This window comes from Urtica dioica, chromosome 7 (assembly GCF_054948205.1).
Source record: "Urtica dioica subsp. dioica isolate 48M chromosome 7, U.dioica_male_clone48M_v1_H2, whole genome shotgun sequence".
Lineage (NCBI taxonomy): Eukaryota > Viridiplantae > Streptophyta > Magnoliopsida > Rosales > Urticaceae > Urtica > Urtica dioica.
The window spans coordinates 23,472,419-23,488,574 of NC_142762.1; the positions used below are offsets into that span (position 1 = coordinate 23,472,419).

General features: G+C 44.9%; 2 protein-coding genes across 2 annotated transcripts; one reads left to right on the forward strand and one right to left on the reverse strand.

Moving 5' to 3' along the window:
* Positions 1-7,571: 7,571 nt before the first annotated feature.
* Positions 7,572-9,041, forward strand: LOC149390481 (uncharacterized). The gene has a single exon (XM_089619779.1). The coding sequence runs from the start codon at positions 7,572-7,574 to the stop codon at positions 9,039-9,041; it is 1,470 nt and encodes a 489-aa protein (XP_089475905.1).
* A 4,493-nt stretch (positions 9,042-13,534) lies between these two features.
* Positions 13,535-15,948, reverse strand: LOC149390482 (uncharacterized). Its single transcript, XM_089619780.1, has 5 exons — positions 15,663-15,948; positions 15,417-15,566; positions 14,521-15,338; positions 13,904-14,407; positions 13,535-13,777 (listed from the first exon to the last, which is right to left on the reverse strand). The coding sequence occupies exons 1-5, from the start codon at positions 15,946-15,948 to the stop codon at positions 13,535-13,537; spliced, it is 2,001 nt and encodes a 666-aa protein (XP_089475906.1).
* Between the last annotated feature and the right edge of the window lie 208 nt (positions 15,949-16,156).

The following is a 16,156-nucleotide window of genomic DNA, read 5'->3' on the forward strand; positions in this document are numbered from 1 at the left end:
TCTAGTCTTTGAATCTAGCGGCATCTAGCGCTCATTCTGCATTCTTATATGAATGTTTGCACGTCACATGGAATTCAATTTATTTTCTTTCCTAGATAGACTTCCACTTACTGAGTCATTTGTCTCATAGCTTTGTGACCCTTGGTAATGTAGATAAGTGAAAAGCTTGTAAGCGGGAAGCGGAGTTGAAGATCGAGACCGAGTGCGTATCGCCTTGAGTTGTGGGCTATAGGGTCTCAAGTATGCCATGTGATGATGCGTGCGCTTGTAGTTGACCTGTCTTTCAAATAGGTACGACATGGTGTAGGATTAGCAATTAGGATTTGGATTTCTCCTCCCTAATGAGATTTGTACGCACCGCGATGCGGTCATGTAAATTTCTTCGACCGCAAGTACATTTAGTGGTGTGAGAGGCACATCACTTGGGCCTTTGGATCGGCTCACATGTGGATGGATGAGTGTTGTCTTGATACCTCATCGCTTCCGTACAAGTATCGCGGTGACCTTCCTCACTTGCCCATCGTTGCATCGATGGACTTACTGCTCTGCTTGCGGTGATGTCAGCTGTGATTGTGAGACGTTTTAGAGTGTGATGCTGCACACGTTCAAGGCCTGGAGGGAGAAGGACAAATGGGATAAGCAAGCTTACAGATTCTACTAGCTTGGGTTTGAATCGATTGTCCGATGTTGAGACCAATTTATCTAAGAGATTGTGGACCGATGTCCGTAGTGCTCGAGGATAGACTCCAGCAAAGTATCGATTATTGGGAGATACGTGTAGAGCTTCGATATCCTCGTTTGCCATCTTGCGAGTGCAGACAGACTTCCTCGTCATGACGTGATGTGGTACCTGAGTACCTCACTACCGATGGTTGTTTCCGGTGGTTGTTCAATATGATGACGAGAGGGTTGACTATGACGAGGGGGATCTTGAGGAGGATCCTTCCGAACCTCTAGCTGATCCAGCTGCGCAGACATTTTCTTGGCAACCACGAGAGTTTGTTGCAATTTTGTCTTGAAAAAGGGGGCTAGTGTTTGTGTATGAATCTCTTATTCGACTAGGCCTTGAGAGGCTAGTCTGTTTTGGTTAAGCGATCTCGTGATGGCTGATTGTGATCCTCAACCATGCCCATCCTTTTCATGTGAAAATTAGAAGGAATGGGGCTGAGACGAGATACGTTTAGTGTCGAGAATGTTTCAGTTGAGGGACTCATGGAAATTAGACGCCTGTTGAAAATACAAGATGTTGACGCTTCCTGAAGAGACGAGCAGATGAAGCATCATAATCCAGCTTTTTGTCAATGGATATAGCAACGAAACCCCATGATCGCGGAACACTTAACGAGGTTGAACACACCGCCTCAATAGCACCCAACGCTTCTAGTTTCGAAAGAACGACATGAGAATCCACCGCGAGTGCCTTTGGACTCTTCTGAAGAACTTGACTTCCTAATTCCCGACGTCGTTCCTCCAGTAGGCGAGCCAATGTATGAGGGGTTCCGTAAATAGAAGTCTCTGACGTTTGACGGTCACGGTATCATAGCCGTAGCTGAAACTGGTTCAAGAAGATCCATCAGACCTTCAACTATATGCAGCTGTCAGATACTGAAAGAGTGGCTTGCGTCGTGAACCAGCTGGAGGACGAGATTAGGGGATGGTGGGAGGTGATGGCAACTCGATGACATGGATTTACTTCCTCAATCAGTTTGAGCGAGGCTAACCTATCGAACAAGGTACGCGAGTTCATGTGTTTGCAACAATGTTTGATGTCTGTACCACAGTATACGACGAAGTTCGACACGTTGGCAAGGTTCGCTCCTACGATCCTACTAATCAGTTAGGTGAAAATCAGAAGGAATTCTCGTACCCGTTTGCTATGGTTACGCCTTTTGGAGATAAGTACTAGTCATTGTATTGGTATAAACATGTGCCTATCCGAGTTCATAATCGAATACTGATAGCGAACTTGATTGAGCTGAAAATGGTGGACTACGACGTGATCCTCGGAATGAATTGGTTAAGTACTCATTATGCAGTCATTGATTGCCGAAAGCAGTCAGTTTTGTTTTAAAGCCCATGACTTGAACCATTCAAGTTTCAAGGTTCCTCTCTGAAATCAAGTTCTCGAATCATATCGGCGTTGAAGGTCGTGAAGATGATGCAGCAAGGATGTGCTGGATAGCTCGCGAGTGTTGTAGACGTAACGAAGATGGTTAAGCCATAGCCCCAAGACATTCCAATTGCTAGAGATCTCTTTGATGTTTTTCCAGAAGACCTTTCAGGCCCACCTCCTGATCATGAAGTTGAGTTTGATATAGAGCTCATCACAGGCATAACTCCTATATCAAAAGCTCCATATCATATGGCTCCAGCATTGTAAAAGAACTCAAGATGTAGCTCCAAGAGTCAGCCAAAGACGGTCACAAAGATAGGGAGTTTCTTGGGTCTTGCTGTTGGAATTGATCTAGGGTTAAGAAAAGATTTAACGCTTCGAGCAAGCGGCAGAATTTAAAAAATTTCTTTAAAACAAGTAAAACGTTTTTACTAACCTAGACAAAGAGCAAGTAAATGTAAATTAAAACTATAAATGATCATTATATGTTTACTAACCTTTGAGAAGCTTGAACGTTTAGAAGCCTTGGGAAGGTTGAAACGTTCGCCTCCCCTCGCAACATCTCTCTTCTTTCATCGGAAACTCGAGCAACCATGAAAGTTTCTATCACAAGAATCACTTGAGAAAGAAAGGAATTAGTGTGTAGGCATTTTTAAACATGACGACTCAAGAACAAGTCTCAAAGTCGAAGAGCTAAAACACTTGGTCAAATGTGGACCTAGGTGCCAAAACAAAAACGAAAGAAAACTAGAGAGAGAAAGAGAGAGGGGCGGCCAAGTCTAGAGAGAAAAGCTCTAAATCTCTAAAACTTTGGAATGGAATAGAATGAAGGGAATGAGGGATCTATTTATAGGAGATGTTTTACCTTCAATAAGGTAGTTTTCTCTTCTATAGAATATCACATACTCATGAGCAAAATTTGCTTTCCTTATCTTTGATTCACACGGCCAAGAGGGGCTTCTAGAAGCCTTGGATTTGTTTCCTCTTTTGTTCTCTCCTTGCCTTGGCCAAATTCCCTCTTTCCTCATAGAGAAAATTTATTTCCTCTTTTTCTTTTAGCAAGAATCTTCATACATCAATGCACAAAATAATCTCTCTTTTTCTAGCTATGTTGGGCGGCCAAGTCCATCTAGAATGGGCTTCTAGATGCTTCTTCATTTGTTCATGACAACATAAGAAAAGCCCATTAAGAATTTTCAAGTAAAATTCTATGAAATGAAATTAATCCACAAGGCCCAATAAACTTGTTATGGCCGAGTGATTTAAGTCATCATATGACCATGTCAAAAAAAATATTGACATTCATTTCATTCTATGTCAAAAAAGACAAAATTACCCTTTAGACAATTTTCGTAAAACTTGTCTCGTTATTGTTTTGACTTAGCTTATAGTTTAACTATTCCCACTCGATATGATTTGTGACAGTGACCTCATGGATCCAAATGAACAAAGCTTGAGCTAAAATATTTGGACTTAAAAGTTCACAAACATTTTCCATGTTTAGCTTAATGTCAACTGACTCCACTAAAGAGTTGACATTGAGAATCTCTCGGTTCAAATGAATTTATTTTCTACTCAAGAATTCAACTAAATTATGATGAGTGGATCCACTGAATATTATCTATGTTTACCCTTCATGAATATCATCAGTTAGTCGGGATTTACAAAATTACCATTTTACCCTTCTAGCTGTTATTTCCTCAACTCCTTTGTCGCTTGTGAATAAGTTAGAAACAATGTATTGACAAAGAGCTAACAAGTCGCATTGATTCATCCAAAAGATTCATGACTCAATTTGGACACTGGCCAGTTCATTTATTCACATTCCAATGAACAAAGCACGAGGTGATATACATTGCATTTCAGCATTCTTGTACATGAATTCCATATCTATGAGAACTTCACAAAGTTACTCATGACATCTTCATAACTTAGTACTTCACCAATAGGTCTTGTTAAGAATCACATAGTGAATCCGAACTCTGACTTTCTCAAATGAGAATACGTAAGCTATGAAATGGCATGTCTCTTTTCAGGATTGAGGTAAGCATGATGCAATTCATACGTAGTGACCTCGAGACATAAGAGGTTAAATGGTTTGTTCTTATCTTGTCTCTAGAAGTGCACTGGTCAATTCAGTACCTTCAGAAGATACCTAGAAGAACTACAGAGTCTCCAACAGTCTCCAACTCTCAATGTCTCATAACCAGACATCATAGATTCTCCTAACAATCGTACTGAGATCAATAGTCCGTTGATCCTTAGATTGCGAATATATTGTTTTAGCAAACCATGAAGACTTTGTTCATGCAAATCTACATTTGTCTCTTCATGTGTTGTTAGGTTTGTTTATGGATTAAAAAATAAGGTTTTATCATAAAGCTTCAGAGAAGGAAGGATGAATGAACGTTTCAACTTTTATTAATAAATAAACAATTACAAGCAAGAGTCTTCGTGAGACTTTATTACATCAAATGTACAAAAGTAAAGACTACAACTCTTCTTGTGGGCACCATTGACAACACTTGCGGACTACTATAGGAAGTTCGTGGAAAGATTCTCTAAGTTGGACATGCCCTTGACCCAACTAACTTGTAATAGACATAAATTCATATGTTCAAAGACGTGTGTGAAGAGCTTTCAAGACTTCAAGCAGGTTATTGGTGGCTAGGAATGAGAAAAGACGTAGCTAAGTTCGTCAAAAAGTGCCTAACATGTTTTATCTGTTGATCTTTTCTAAAAACAATGCAAGACATTATACACAAGAACGTAAAAACGTTTCCGTAACAACCTAGCTATCTCTAGCCTAGTAATGAATTATGGTAATTCAATTCACTCACACAAACAACCTAATCTTTCTCAAGGATCAAGTTGAATTCAATATCATGAATGAGATAGATAATCCCATTTAAGCATTAAGAGTAGAATTAAATTAATCAAAGCAAAATAGAATGAATATATACTTCAATTAAAGTGAATTTGAATCTATAACCATGTTCTAGACTAGCTACACCATAGTCCTTAAGGGGATTAGCTCATGGCGTAGCGGAGAAACAAAGAAGAAGAAGAAGAAAACTTAGAATTCATCAAAACAAAACCCATAGCAATAATCATAAAATAAGAATAACAATGGGAGTTCAAGAGAATAAGATAAGAGAATAAAAAGTATGATTATAGTGTAGACGAGGACGAACGACACTTCAAAATTCTCTCTCTCTCCCAAACACAATAAGAGAAGAGAATAAAAACTGTGATTATAGCGTAGACGACGACGAACGGCACATCAAAAATCTCTATCTCTCCCAAACACATTAAGAGAATCTATAATAAAAGCCCAAGTCTGTTTTTAGGTTAAAGGAACTGAATATCTGGGTTGATGGATTATTTTCGGAGCCATCTGAGCCTTTGAATGAGATCCAATGGTCCAGATTGGCTCAAAAAGAGAAATTCAGGCAACGTCGCCACTGTGCCGCGTTGAATTCCGTGAAACGCTGCGGTCTGTTTTGAGGTTTCATCACGACGCGCTGAAAAGCATCGTATTGCGATAACTCTGAATTTTGACTTCCAACATGGACTTTTTCCAAAATCTGCCGTTTTGCTTCGTTTTAACTCTTGGGGACCTCTTGAGTAGCTCCATTGTTTTCTCGGTACTCCACTAAGCACTCAAAACCTAAAATTCTCATAAAACTCAGAATAACCGTCAAACACACTAAAAACGACTAGATTCAAGTTGAAAAATGGTGGATTCATACGTAGTAAACGCACTTATCAGATTCCAAGCAGGTGCAAGATGTTGATATGGATCTTATGCGTATTTTAATTGTTGTAGAATATGCAGTTTCTACAGTACTTAGCTGTAAGCAATGTACAATACGAGTGTGGATACCAGAATAAATCCTTGTAATTTGGGCCATTTCTCAAAGGCCCGATTTACATCCTTGGCCCCGATTGGTGAATAAAATCCAACCAAGCCCAGCCCGCTCGGATTAGGATTACACCTACAAACCAGCTCGCAGCATCTACCCCGTCAGCTCCGAAGAAGCAGTCTCCGAGCTGACCACCCCGCGAGTCCGGAAGAAGCAGTCTCCGAGCTGACCACCCCGCGAGTCCAGAAGAAACGGTCGCCGAGCTGATCACCCCGCGAAGGAATAGGCCAAACCACTCCGCATGCAGCACCGCAGAACGCTCCAGACCGACCACGTGTCCACCAGATCGACGGAAGAGGAGCGACGATCTCATCTATAAATAAAGGAAACAGCGGATCTCGCAGGGGACATTAGGATCATCTTTCTGTACCTTCAATATTCTGTATTCCCAAAATATATTCTGTAGTTCTATGTACGATCGTGATCAATTATAATAAAAGTTATTTCCTCAATTTGTTTCTATTATTATCTAAGTCGTTCTTCGTTATTACTCCGAAATTCAATTCCATTTACGACGAATTCTTGAGATCCACATCATATAAATAAGTCGATATATTCAATATAATATATATAATATCGTGATTGTTGAGGAACGGATTTCGACATCAACAATTTGGCGCCGTCTGTGGGAACACTCGAAATCAAGAATTCTAACCTCGAAGAATTGAGTTAATCTCAAATCACGAAGTATGGCTAACGAAAATGAACAAAATGAGATGAATCGAGAGGTTACCTCCGAGATCAAATCTCTTTTGGAAACTCTGGTCGCTGGATCGACCGAGAATAGAGAATTCCAGCAATCTACCCGGACTGCCTTGGAATCGCTGGCTGCCGAACAGGCCGCGCTCAGAGCCGCGTACGCAGCCGATAAGGCTGCAGCTGAAATCGCGAACTCATCAGTTCGACCTGTCGGCCTGGAGACAGGGGATCGAGCTCTCCCGACGGTGACTAGTTTGGATTTCTCTAGGATCCCGGTCACCCCGTCAAGGATAGGATCATCCTACCCAGTGTTTCAGCCAGGGATGTATTCACATCCCGGAGTGATCACCCCGGGATCCTTGCCGAGCTCCAGCAGGATTCCTCCTCCCCCGGGAGGATCGCCACCTCAGCCCGCACTTCGTCCACTTAGCGCTGAAGAAAGGGAAATCCCATTAGCCCGATTCCCCACGTCATCTGATTCCCCCGCGAGCTCAGACAAAGCTCCAGCGCAAAACCAGCCAGTCACTAGTACTGCTACTGCCGTCGCTTTCGTGACCCCAGGAGGATCCGAGCTCGTGACCAACAGGCTCGAGCTGACCGAAATGGAGTTGTTTCGCAAAATGGTAGACGACAAATTTCGCGCTGTTCACTCAAAGATGCATTCTGCCACTAGCTCGGCCCCTGAAATCGACCGTCTAGTAGCCGAAACAGGATGAACACCCTTTTCAAAAGAGATTAGTAGGGTCAAGATTGGAGATGCGGGAAAGGTCCGACTCCCTAAGTACTCCGGTACGACCAATCCTAAGTCTCACATGACAGCCTTCCGAATTGCCATGGGTCGAGCTCATCTTTATGAACACGAACTCGAGGCAGGATATTGTCAACTGTTTGCCGAAAACCTAACCGGGGCCGCCCTAGATTGGTTCTCCAGGCTCGAGGAAGGCTCGATCAGCAGCTTTCAAAAACTGTCTACCGAATTCCTTAAGCATTACTCTATGCTCGTTGAAGACGAGGCCACCATGGCAGACCTGTGGAATACCCAGCAAACCAATTCCGAGTCCCTCAAAGGCTACATGACTCGCTTCAAAAGCATCATGGCAAAAATCCCGAACATCGATAACGATTCGGCTTTGACCGCTCTAAAAAATGGACTGTGGCATGATTCTCGTTTCCGAGAAGAGATTATAGTCAACAGGCCACCTACCATTGAAGATGCGATTCACCGCGCATCGAACTTTGCAAGAGCCGAAGAAGAAAGGAGTTTCCTGGCTAAGAAACATGGTATCAAGAAAAATACACCGGGAAGTCTAATCCCCGGGAACTCGCAAGGGGTAGGACCCAACAGGAAAGGGAATACAATCCCAAAAAAAGCGGAGGCCCCACCAGGCTTCGCGTTCAATGTGAACGATAGGAATCACAGCGAAGCCACTAATAAGAAATGGACGAGAGACCCTAATGCTTATTGCGAATTCCACAAAAGCAATGGCCACAGTACGCTCAATTGCGAAACAATGAGAAAAGTCTTAGCAGAAAAATTCGCTAAAGGGGAGCTGAAAGGAATTGACTTGGGACCCCCTCCCAAGAAAAAGACTTTCAACTCACAACCCCGAGGAAACCCTTCTCCCGGAAAAAGGGGAAGAAATGATGAGCAGGATACTCAACCCGAGCCACAAACAAAACCTAGAATCGATTGCATTATTGGAGGTTCGAAGTTCTGTAGGGAATCGATAAACTCCATAAAGGCTCATCAGCGTCAGCTAAAGAACACCTCTACTAGTCTTCCCACGGAAGGTGAAGACGAAGTGTTAATCTCCTTCAAAGGAAGTGAGGTAAAGGGGCTGGTCGCGCCACATGACGATGCCCTGGTTGTCGAACTAGATGTATCAAACTGCATTGTGTCTCGGATCCTGATCGATGGAGGAAGCTCAGTGGACGCGATCTTCAGAAATACTCTGAACAGGATGAACATCGACGAAATCGACATTGAGAGAGAACCAACAGAGCTGACCGGTTTTAACGGACTGGTAACGCCCTCTATGGGAGTAATCAAACTCCCTGTCCAAGCAGCCGGAATTAATAAGCTCGTCGAGTTCGTGGTTCTCGACTGTCCATCACCCTTCAATATGATACTTGGGAGGCCGTGGATTCACAGTATGAAAGTCGTCCCGTCCACATACCACCAATGTGTTCACTTTCCCACTCCAAATGGGATCGCGGAAATCCGTGGAAGCCAAGAAGCATCTCGAATGTGTTACATGAGCAACCACAAAATAAAGAAAGAATTGTTGAACGGTGCCCCATAGCAATTAACGACTGTCGGAACCACTGTTTCCACCCTGCAAGACACAAAGGGAGGGGAGGAACATGTGGAAGAACAAGATTCCCCTCGTCCCGAGTTAACAACCCAAGTACAGCTCGATGGATCTAATCCAGATCACCATGTTGGGATCGGATCCGAGCTCAAAGGAAAAATAAGAAGGGATATAATAGCCTTCCTAAAAAGAAATAAAAATACATTCGCATGGTCCACCGAGGACATGCCAGGCATAAGCATCGACGTGGTGTCTCACCAACTCAACGTTGACCCTAGCTTCAAACCCATCAAACAAAAACGGCGCAAACTTGGCCCCGACAGGTCCAAAGTGATCAATGACGAAGTGGAGCGACTACTGAAAGCCGGATCAATCCGAGAAGTAAAATACTCGGATTGGTTAGCAAACACCGTAGTAGTAAAAAAGAAAAACGGTAAGTGGAGAGTGTGGATCGATTTCACTGACCTCAATAAAGCTTGTCCTAAGGACAGCTTCCCTTTACCACACATTGATCAGTTGGTCGAGGCCACAGCTGGGCACAAAATGCTCTCCTTCATGGACGCGTTCTCAGGATACAACCAAATCCTTATGCATCCGGACGATCAGGAAAAAACGGCATTCATCACAGACAGAGGGACTTATTGCTACAAAGTAATGCCCTTTGGCCTAAAAAATGCCGGGGCCACGTATCAACGACTCGTAAACAAAATGTTCTCCGAGAAAATCGGCAAGAATATGGAAGTATACATCGATGATATGTTAGTTAAATCACTCCGAGAGGATGATCACGTCGAACATTTGGAAGAATGTTTCAAGGTATTAAATAAATATCAAATGAAACTGAACCCCGAGAAATGCTCATTTGGAGTATCTTCCGGAAAATTCCTAGGATATTTGGTCACGCAACGAGGAGTCGAGGCGAATCCTGACCAAATCCGCGCATTGCGCGAAATGCCGTGCCCCCGAAATAAGAGAGAGGTACAAAAACTCACAGGCCGTATAGCTGCCCTTAATCGCTTCATCTCTCGGTCGACGGATAAATGTTTACCCTTTTACCAGCTCCTGAAATCAAACAAGGAGTCAAAATGGAACGACGAATGCGAGAAAGCATTCCGTGAGCTGAAAGAATACTTGGCCAAACCCCCAATCCTCGCGAAGCCCGCAGTCGGAGAACCACTCTATCTCTACGTGGCTGTGTCGCACGCTGCCATAAGTGGCGTTCTGGTTCGAGATGATCGAGGAGACCAGAAACCAGTATTTTACATTAGCAAATCCCTCGTCGACGCCGAGACAAGGTACCCTGCTATGGAAAAGCTCGCACTAGCTATCGTCACTTCAGCCCGAAAATTAAGACCGTATTTTCAATCACACACGATCGTTGTAATGACAACCCAGCCGCTGCGAACCTTCCTCCACAGTCCAAATCAATCCGGAAGGTTGACTAAATGGGCAGTAGAGTTAAGCGAATACGACATCGAATTCCGAGCAAGGATGTGTGCAAAATCACAAGTTCTTGCTGATTTCCTTGTGGAGTTGCCGAGAAATGTGACCGAGACCAACCCCGACGAGGGTGTTTGGACCTTGAACGTAGATGGCGCCTCATCGAAACAAGGATCTGGCGTGGGGATACGTCTGGTGTCACCCCATGGCGAGGTAATCGAACAATCATTCCGACTCGACTTTGTCGCGTCAAACAACGAAGCTGAGTACGAGGCTTTAATCGCAGGTATGCAACTAGCTAAAGCCTGCGGGACAAAAAAAGTAAGCGCATATTGCGACTCCCAACTCGTTGCTAACCAATTTAGTGGAGAGTTCGAAACAAGAGACGAACGTATGGAAGCTTACGTGAAGGTAGTACGGGACCTCGCAAAGAACTTCGAAGCCTTCGAACTCACAAGGATCCCGAGAGGAGATAATACATCCGCCGACGCCTTAGCAGCTCTGGCCTCAACATCAGACCCCGGACTCACTAGAGTTATTCCGGTTGAATCAATCAAACAACCTTCTATAGCCATTAGCATTAACACAATAATGACAATAGAAGTGGGGGATTGGAGGGACGACATCCTGAAATACATCAAAGAGGGAAACGCGCCCGACGACAAGTCAAAAAGGCGAAAATTAAAACAAATTTGCGCTAGATTTTGCATCATCAACGATGTTCTTTTTAAAAGGAGCTTCGCTGGACCATATCTGAGGTGTATCTCCAAGGGCGAATCAGCCCGCATTATCTCCGAAATCCACGAAGGGGATTGTGGGAACCACGCCAGTGGAAGAGCCTTGGCCATAAAAATCAAAAGGCAAGGATACTATTGGCCAACGATGGTGGAGGACTGCGAAGAACACTCCCGACGTTGTGATAAGTGCCAAAGGCACGCCCCAAACATAAAGCAACCCGCCGAGGCGCTGTCTTCAATCTCGTCCCCATACCCATTCATGAAATGGTCAATGGACATCGTCGGACCAATGCCTGCCGCCCCCGGTGGATCAAAGTTTTTATTAGTCCTCACCGACTATTTCTCCAAGTGGATGGAGGCCAAAGCCCTACCCCTAATCAAGGATATCGACGTCCAGACCTTCGTATGGAAGGACATCATATGCCGACACGGGGTCCCACAAGAGATCGTCACCGACAATGGCGCCCAATTCATATCAAAAAGGTTTAGACAATTCTGCTCATACCACGGAATAGAACTGAGAATGTCTACACCTAGATATCCACAAGGCAATGGCCATGCCGAGGCCGCCAATAAAACTATCGTAAACTCTCTAAAGAAAAGACTTGACGCTAAGAAAGGTCGATGGGCTGACGAGCTTCCGGGAGCCCTTTGGGCCTATCGATCCAGCCCTTGGCGCCCTACCGGAGAAACCCCATTCTCTCTAGTGCACGGTGTCGAATCAGTCATTCCTGTAGAACACGAAATCCAAACCATAAGGACGATGTGTGCACGCGAGAATGAAGACGCCAACAACTTGGCACTCTCCGATTCCCTCGACTTCATCGAGGAAAAAAGAGATCGAGCTATGGTCAGAATGTTGCAATACCAACAGAGCATCGCCAGGCACTACAATAAAAACCTACGCTTCCGCCACTTCATAGTAGGAGATCTCGTTCTCAGGAAAACATTCCAGAACACAGCAGAGCCTAACGCTGGAAAATTGGGAGCAAATTGGGAAGGACCCTACCGCATTACGAAAATGGTCCACCCAGGAGTTTACGAATTAGAGACTCTGAATGGAACACCCATTCTAAGGTCTTGGAACATCATAAACTTAAAAAAATACTACGTCTAAACCACGTAGAACCCCGAATCGAACTACGTCACGGCTTGATCCCATTCATTGGGTACGTAGGCAACCTTGACTCCAAGGCTCAGCCCCATCCAAAGTTTTAAACACGAGGTCTGTAACGCGACAGACAACGAGTAACAGACTCTTGACTCCGCTTGGTACCCCATCACCACCAACCGAGTCATCAACCTTCACAGGATCAAGGACGGACCCTTGATATCCTCACAGCATCGAGGCTCTCAGTATGATTGGGTAACACTAAGATGGGATCCCTTTGAAATACTGAAAATTAAGATGGGATAAAATAAAACGCAAACACCTCCCATAGGCATCGAGGCCATCAAAGCGTCTAAATACCTCACTAAAGGACCATTCACACGCTCTTGAAAACCAATACATAAAACAATACTTCACAAATCGAGAGTATGATCAGAACACGTCTCAGTCCGATGAACATCGAGCAGCGGGCCGAGATAAAGGCATCACTCCTCGGAGATTCAGACACACATAAAGCACAATCGGGACGCGAGTTTTTACAACGTGTCACCAGAAAAAAGAAAAGGAAACAACTACGGACCAAAACAGTTTCTTTGAAAAGCAAACCCGAACCATTCTCGGCATAGGATTGATTATCCAGTGTGTAATCTGCCCTATAACAAAACCATAAGGACCAAGCTAAAAACTCTTAGCAGTTCCCACGCAACCTATAATCAACGAAATAGTTCACCGAGAAATGCGAATAAAGACTGATCAAGTTGATACAATAAATCATCCGCTAAATGTTGTTAGAAGGCTTAGCAAAATCCTGTAAACGACTAGGCAGCAGACTGATCAATCAGCTCGGCAGTATACTGAGCGAACTGAAAGCTCGCCTGTGACGAACTCAATTAATACATACGTACGGAGAAGAATTCCTCATGTGTAACGAATGGATCCAAACTATCCTACATAAGAGCAGTCGAAATAAAAAGACTTAGCAAAAATTGAGGAATCACAAATGCACAGAAGCCAAATAAAAACTCCGACCCCGGAGTCAAACAAGAGTACGAGCTCGATGAAAGCGACCCCATGGCCAAAATCATCAGAGCAAATAATTATTACAAAGAAAAAGGCATAATAGTCTTGCCCAAAAACAGACGGGCTCATAATTATTCAAAAGAAAATAAAACAACTGGAATGAACTGTGAAAATCCTTAGGCTCCGGACTCAGGAACATCTTGGACAACCTCGGTCCCCTCAGGAATTCCCGCCATAGTCAGACCAGCGTTCGAGCCATACTGATCGATGTCCATCGCCACCGAGACATCTTCAGAGCCGCCATCGAGGGATACCCGCTCCGAGTATGGAGTGAAAATCACATCCTCCGCACCTGCGAGGTCGGGGAGAGGATCAGCGGACAGATCCGGGGTGAACTTGGCAATATCGTCCTTCGCCTCCTAAAGAACCTCGGTGGCATCATCGAGCTCGCCAGCCACCACGTCCTCCAGCACCCCAGCCGCAGCACGACACTGATCAAGCTTCCGCACGATCACAGCCTTCTTTTAACGAGCTGCGAGGTGAGCCTGGTATTTAGAGATAATGCTCCGATACTTCGCAGATGCTGCCTTCCGACCAGACCGAGTAGCCTGAGTCTTGATCATCTTGGCACTCTTCTGCATCTGAGCGATAAGAGCGTTAGCCCGCTTGAAGTCAGCAGCAGCTCGATTGGCAAAGGCACTCAAATCCTTGTTGCTCGACTCCAGCGCGGTGACCCGATCCCGGTGCTCCTCGATCTCCGATTGAGCAACGTTGAGCTGCCGCTCCTTTTCTGACAACTCTGAACGAGCTGCCTGGGCCTCGATGCCAAGGTCACGGAGCATCTTTTGGTCAAGTAGAGCATGCTTCAGCTCGTCCTCCTTCTTCGCCAGCTCGCCTTTGAGCCCGGTCACCTCTCCCTCCAAAGCTTTCACCTCGGCGTTACGCTCCCTCGAAGCCTCCAAATACCGTTCCAGTTCGTGAATCCTTCTCTCCGCCACTCGGATTTTGTGCTCATAAGCATAAACCCCCTTGTTGATCTCTGCTTGATACTTTATTAAGACAAACACCAGACGAGATCAGCAACGATATAATATATATATATATATATATATATATATATATATATTGGATAATATACAAACAACTCAATAAGAGTTAATACCTTCGTGGCCGCCATAGACATCCCCCTATAGATGTTAGCACCCCTTAGAGCCCTTACTTTGCCCAAAGGCGCAGTAGGGTACCTGATCTGCCTCATCAGGAAGGCTGATGAACTGCCGTCTTCGTAGATGGGGTGGTTACGTTCAAAGTGAATCACCACTTTGTTCGGCTTCGAGTCCGATTTAGGCACCTCGTCAGGGGACGTGGGACCCGAAGAAGTCAGCTCGCCGGGACCAATCACCGCGCCCCTCTCCTTTGGAGCAGCACTCTTTGGGAGCGAACTACCTTCAGTATCCACCATCCCGTCACTCTTGGCGGACCCAATCGGAACAACTGATCCCGGCAGTTCGACAGTCGCCTCACCACCACTTCCCACGTAGCCGACCTTCTCCTTCTTTTTCTTTTTGGCAGCCCGTTTCTCCTCCTTCTCCACCTCGGCGGCCGAAATGAAAACGCCCTCCTTCGAAGACTTCTTTCCTTTGCCCTTCTTGGCCACGACCTCGACCTCGGGAGTCGGCTTAACCACCCCGGCTTTTCTCTTTACAGCACTCACAGGCGATCGCAACGCCACCTCGGGATAAGCCTGGACGGGTTGAGGACTCTTCTCAGCGCGTCCCTCAACTCCAACACCATCAGGCGGACCAGGCGAGCTCACCCCGCAAGTATCTTCCTTCTCCGCTGTTCGCTCTGGAGCGGCCGAACCGTCGAGGATTTGGGGTACCTCGCCTTTCTGTGCATCCTTCTTGGCTTGACGAAGTCTCTTCTTCTCAGCCACATAGTCAACTTCGGCATCCATGTCACCCCGCTTGCAATCCTCGCCTATGGTTAAAAATTAAAAAAAAAACATTTCAATACAACACCTTCTGCAAGTCCAATAAAATAATAGGTTATACTCACCAGGAACACCTCGATCAATCTCAGGACGAGCCCAATAACCCGACTCGACGAAACGATCTGAGTTGAAGTGTTTCCAATCCAAACTTCCAGTTCGCAACACCTCGAGCTTTCCCAGGAACTCCGCGTCAACCTTGGGCGCCGTGATTTTCGCTATAAAAAATATATATATATAAAAAAATCACAAAAATCAATTCTTGACATATCATAAAAAGACCAAGTAGCGAATGACAAATCCTAATTCTATACCCGGAGAAGAAGCCCACTCGAGGCATAACCTTTGATGAAACGAGCCGACCGAGTGCTCATTTATCTCAAAGAAAAATCTTCTCCGACCCCAATGAGTGTCTTTCTCAGGTAACCCCTCTAAAACACCTCGACCCGCAGCATTAGCAAGATAAAATGTAACCGGGGTAAGTTTGGAGTTATGTTTGATATGACCTAAACGAACCAGGTCGGCCACCGTGAGCTCGACCTCGTTCTCCTTGGCTAAGGTAATCAACCCAGATATTTTCCTAAGGAAATTGGGGCACATTTGGGGAATGGATATTTTTAGGGCTTCTAGATATTCTTAAAGCAAAGGGTCCACAGGAAATCTCAGCCCACAATCCCTGAAAAAGATTTCATATACGCAACAATAGCCCGCAGAGGTATCTGATGCTGTAAACTCGGGACTAGGAAGGGCTAAGGCCACGTTCAGAGGAATATCAAATTCATCGAAAAAGTCGACGAGTTCGTCCTCA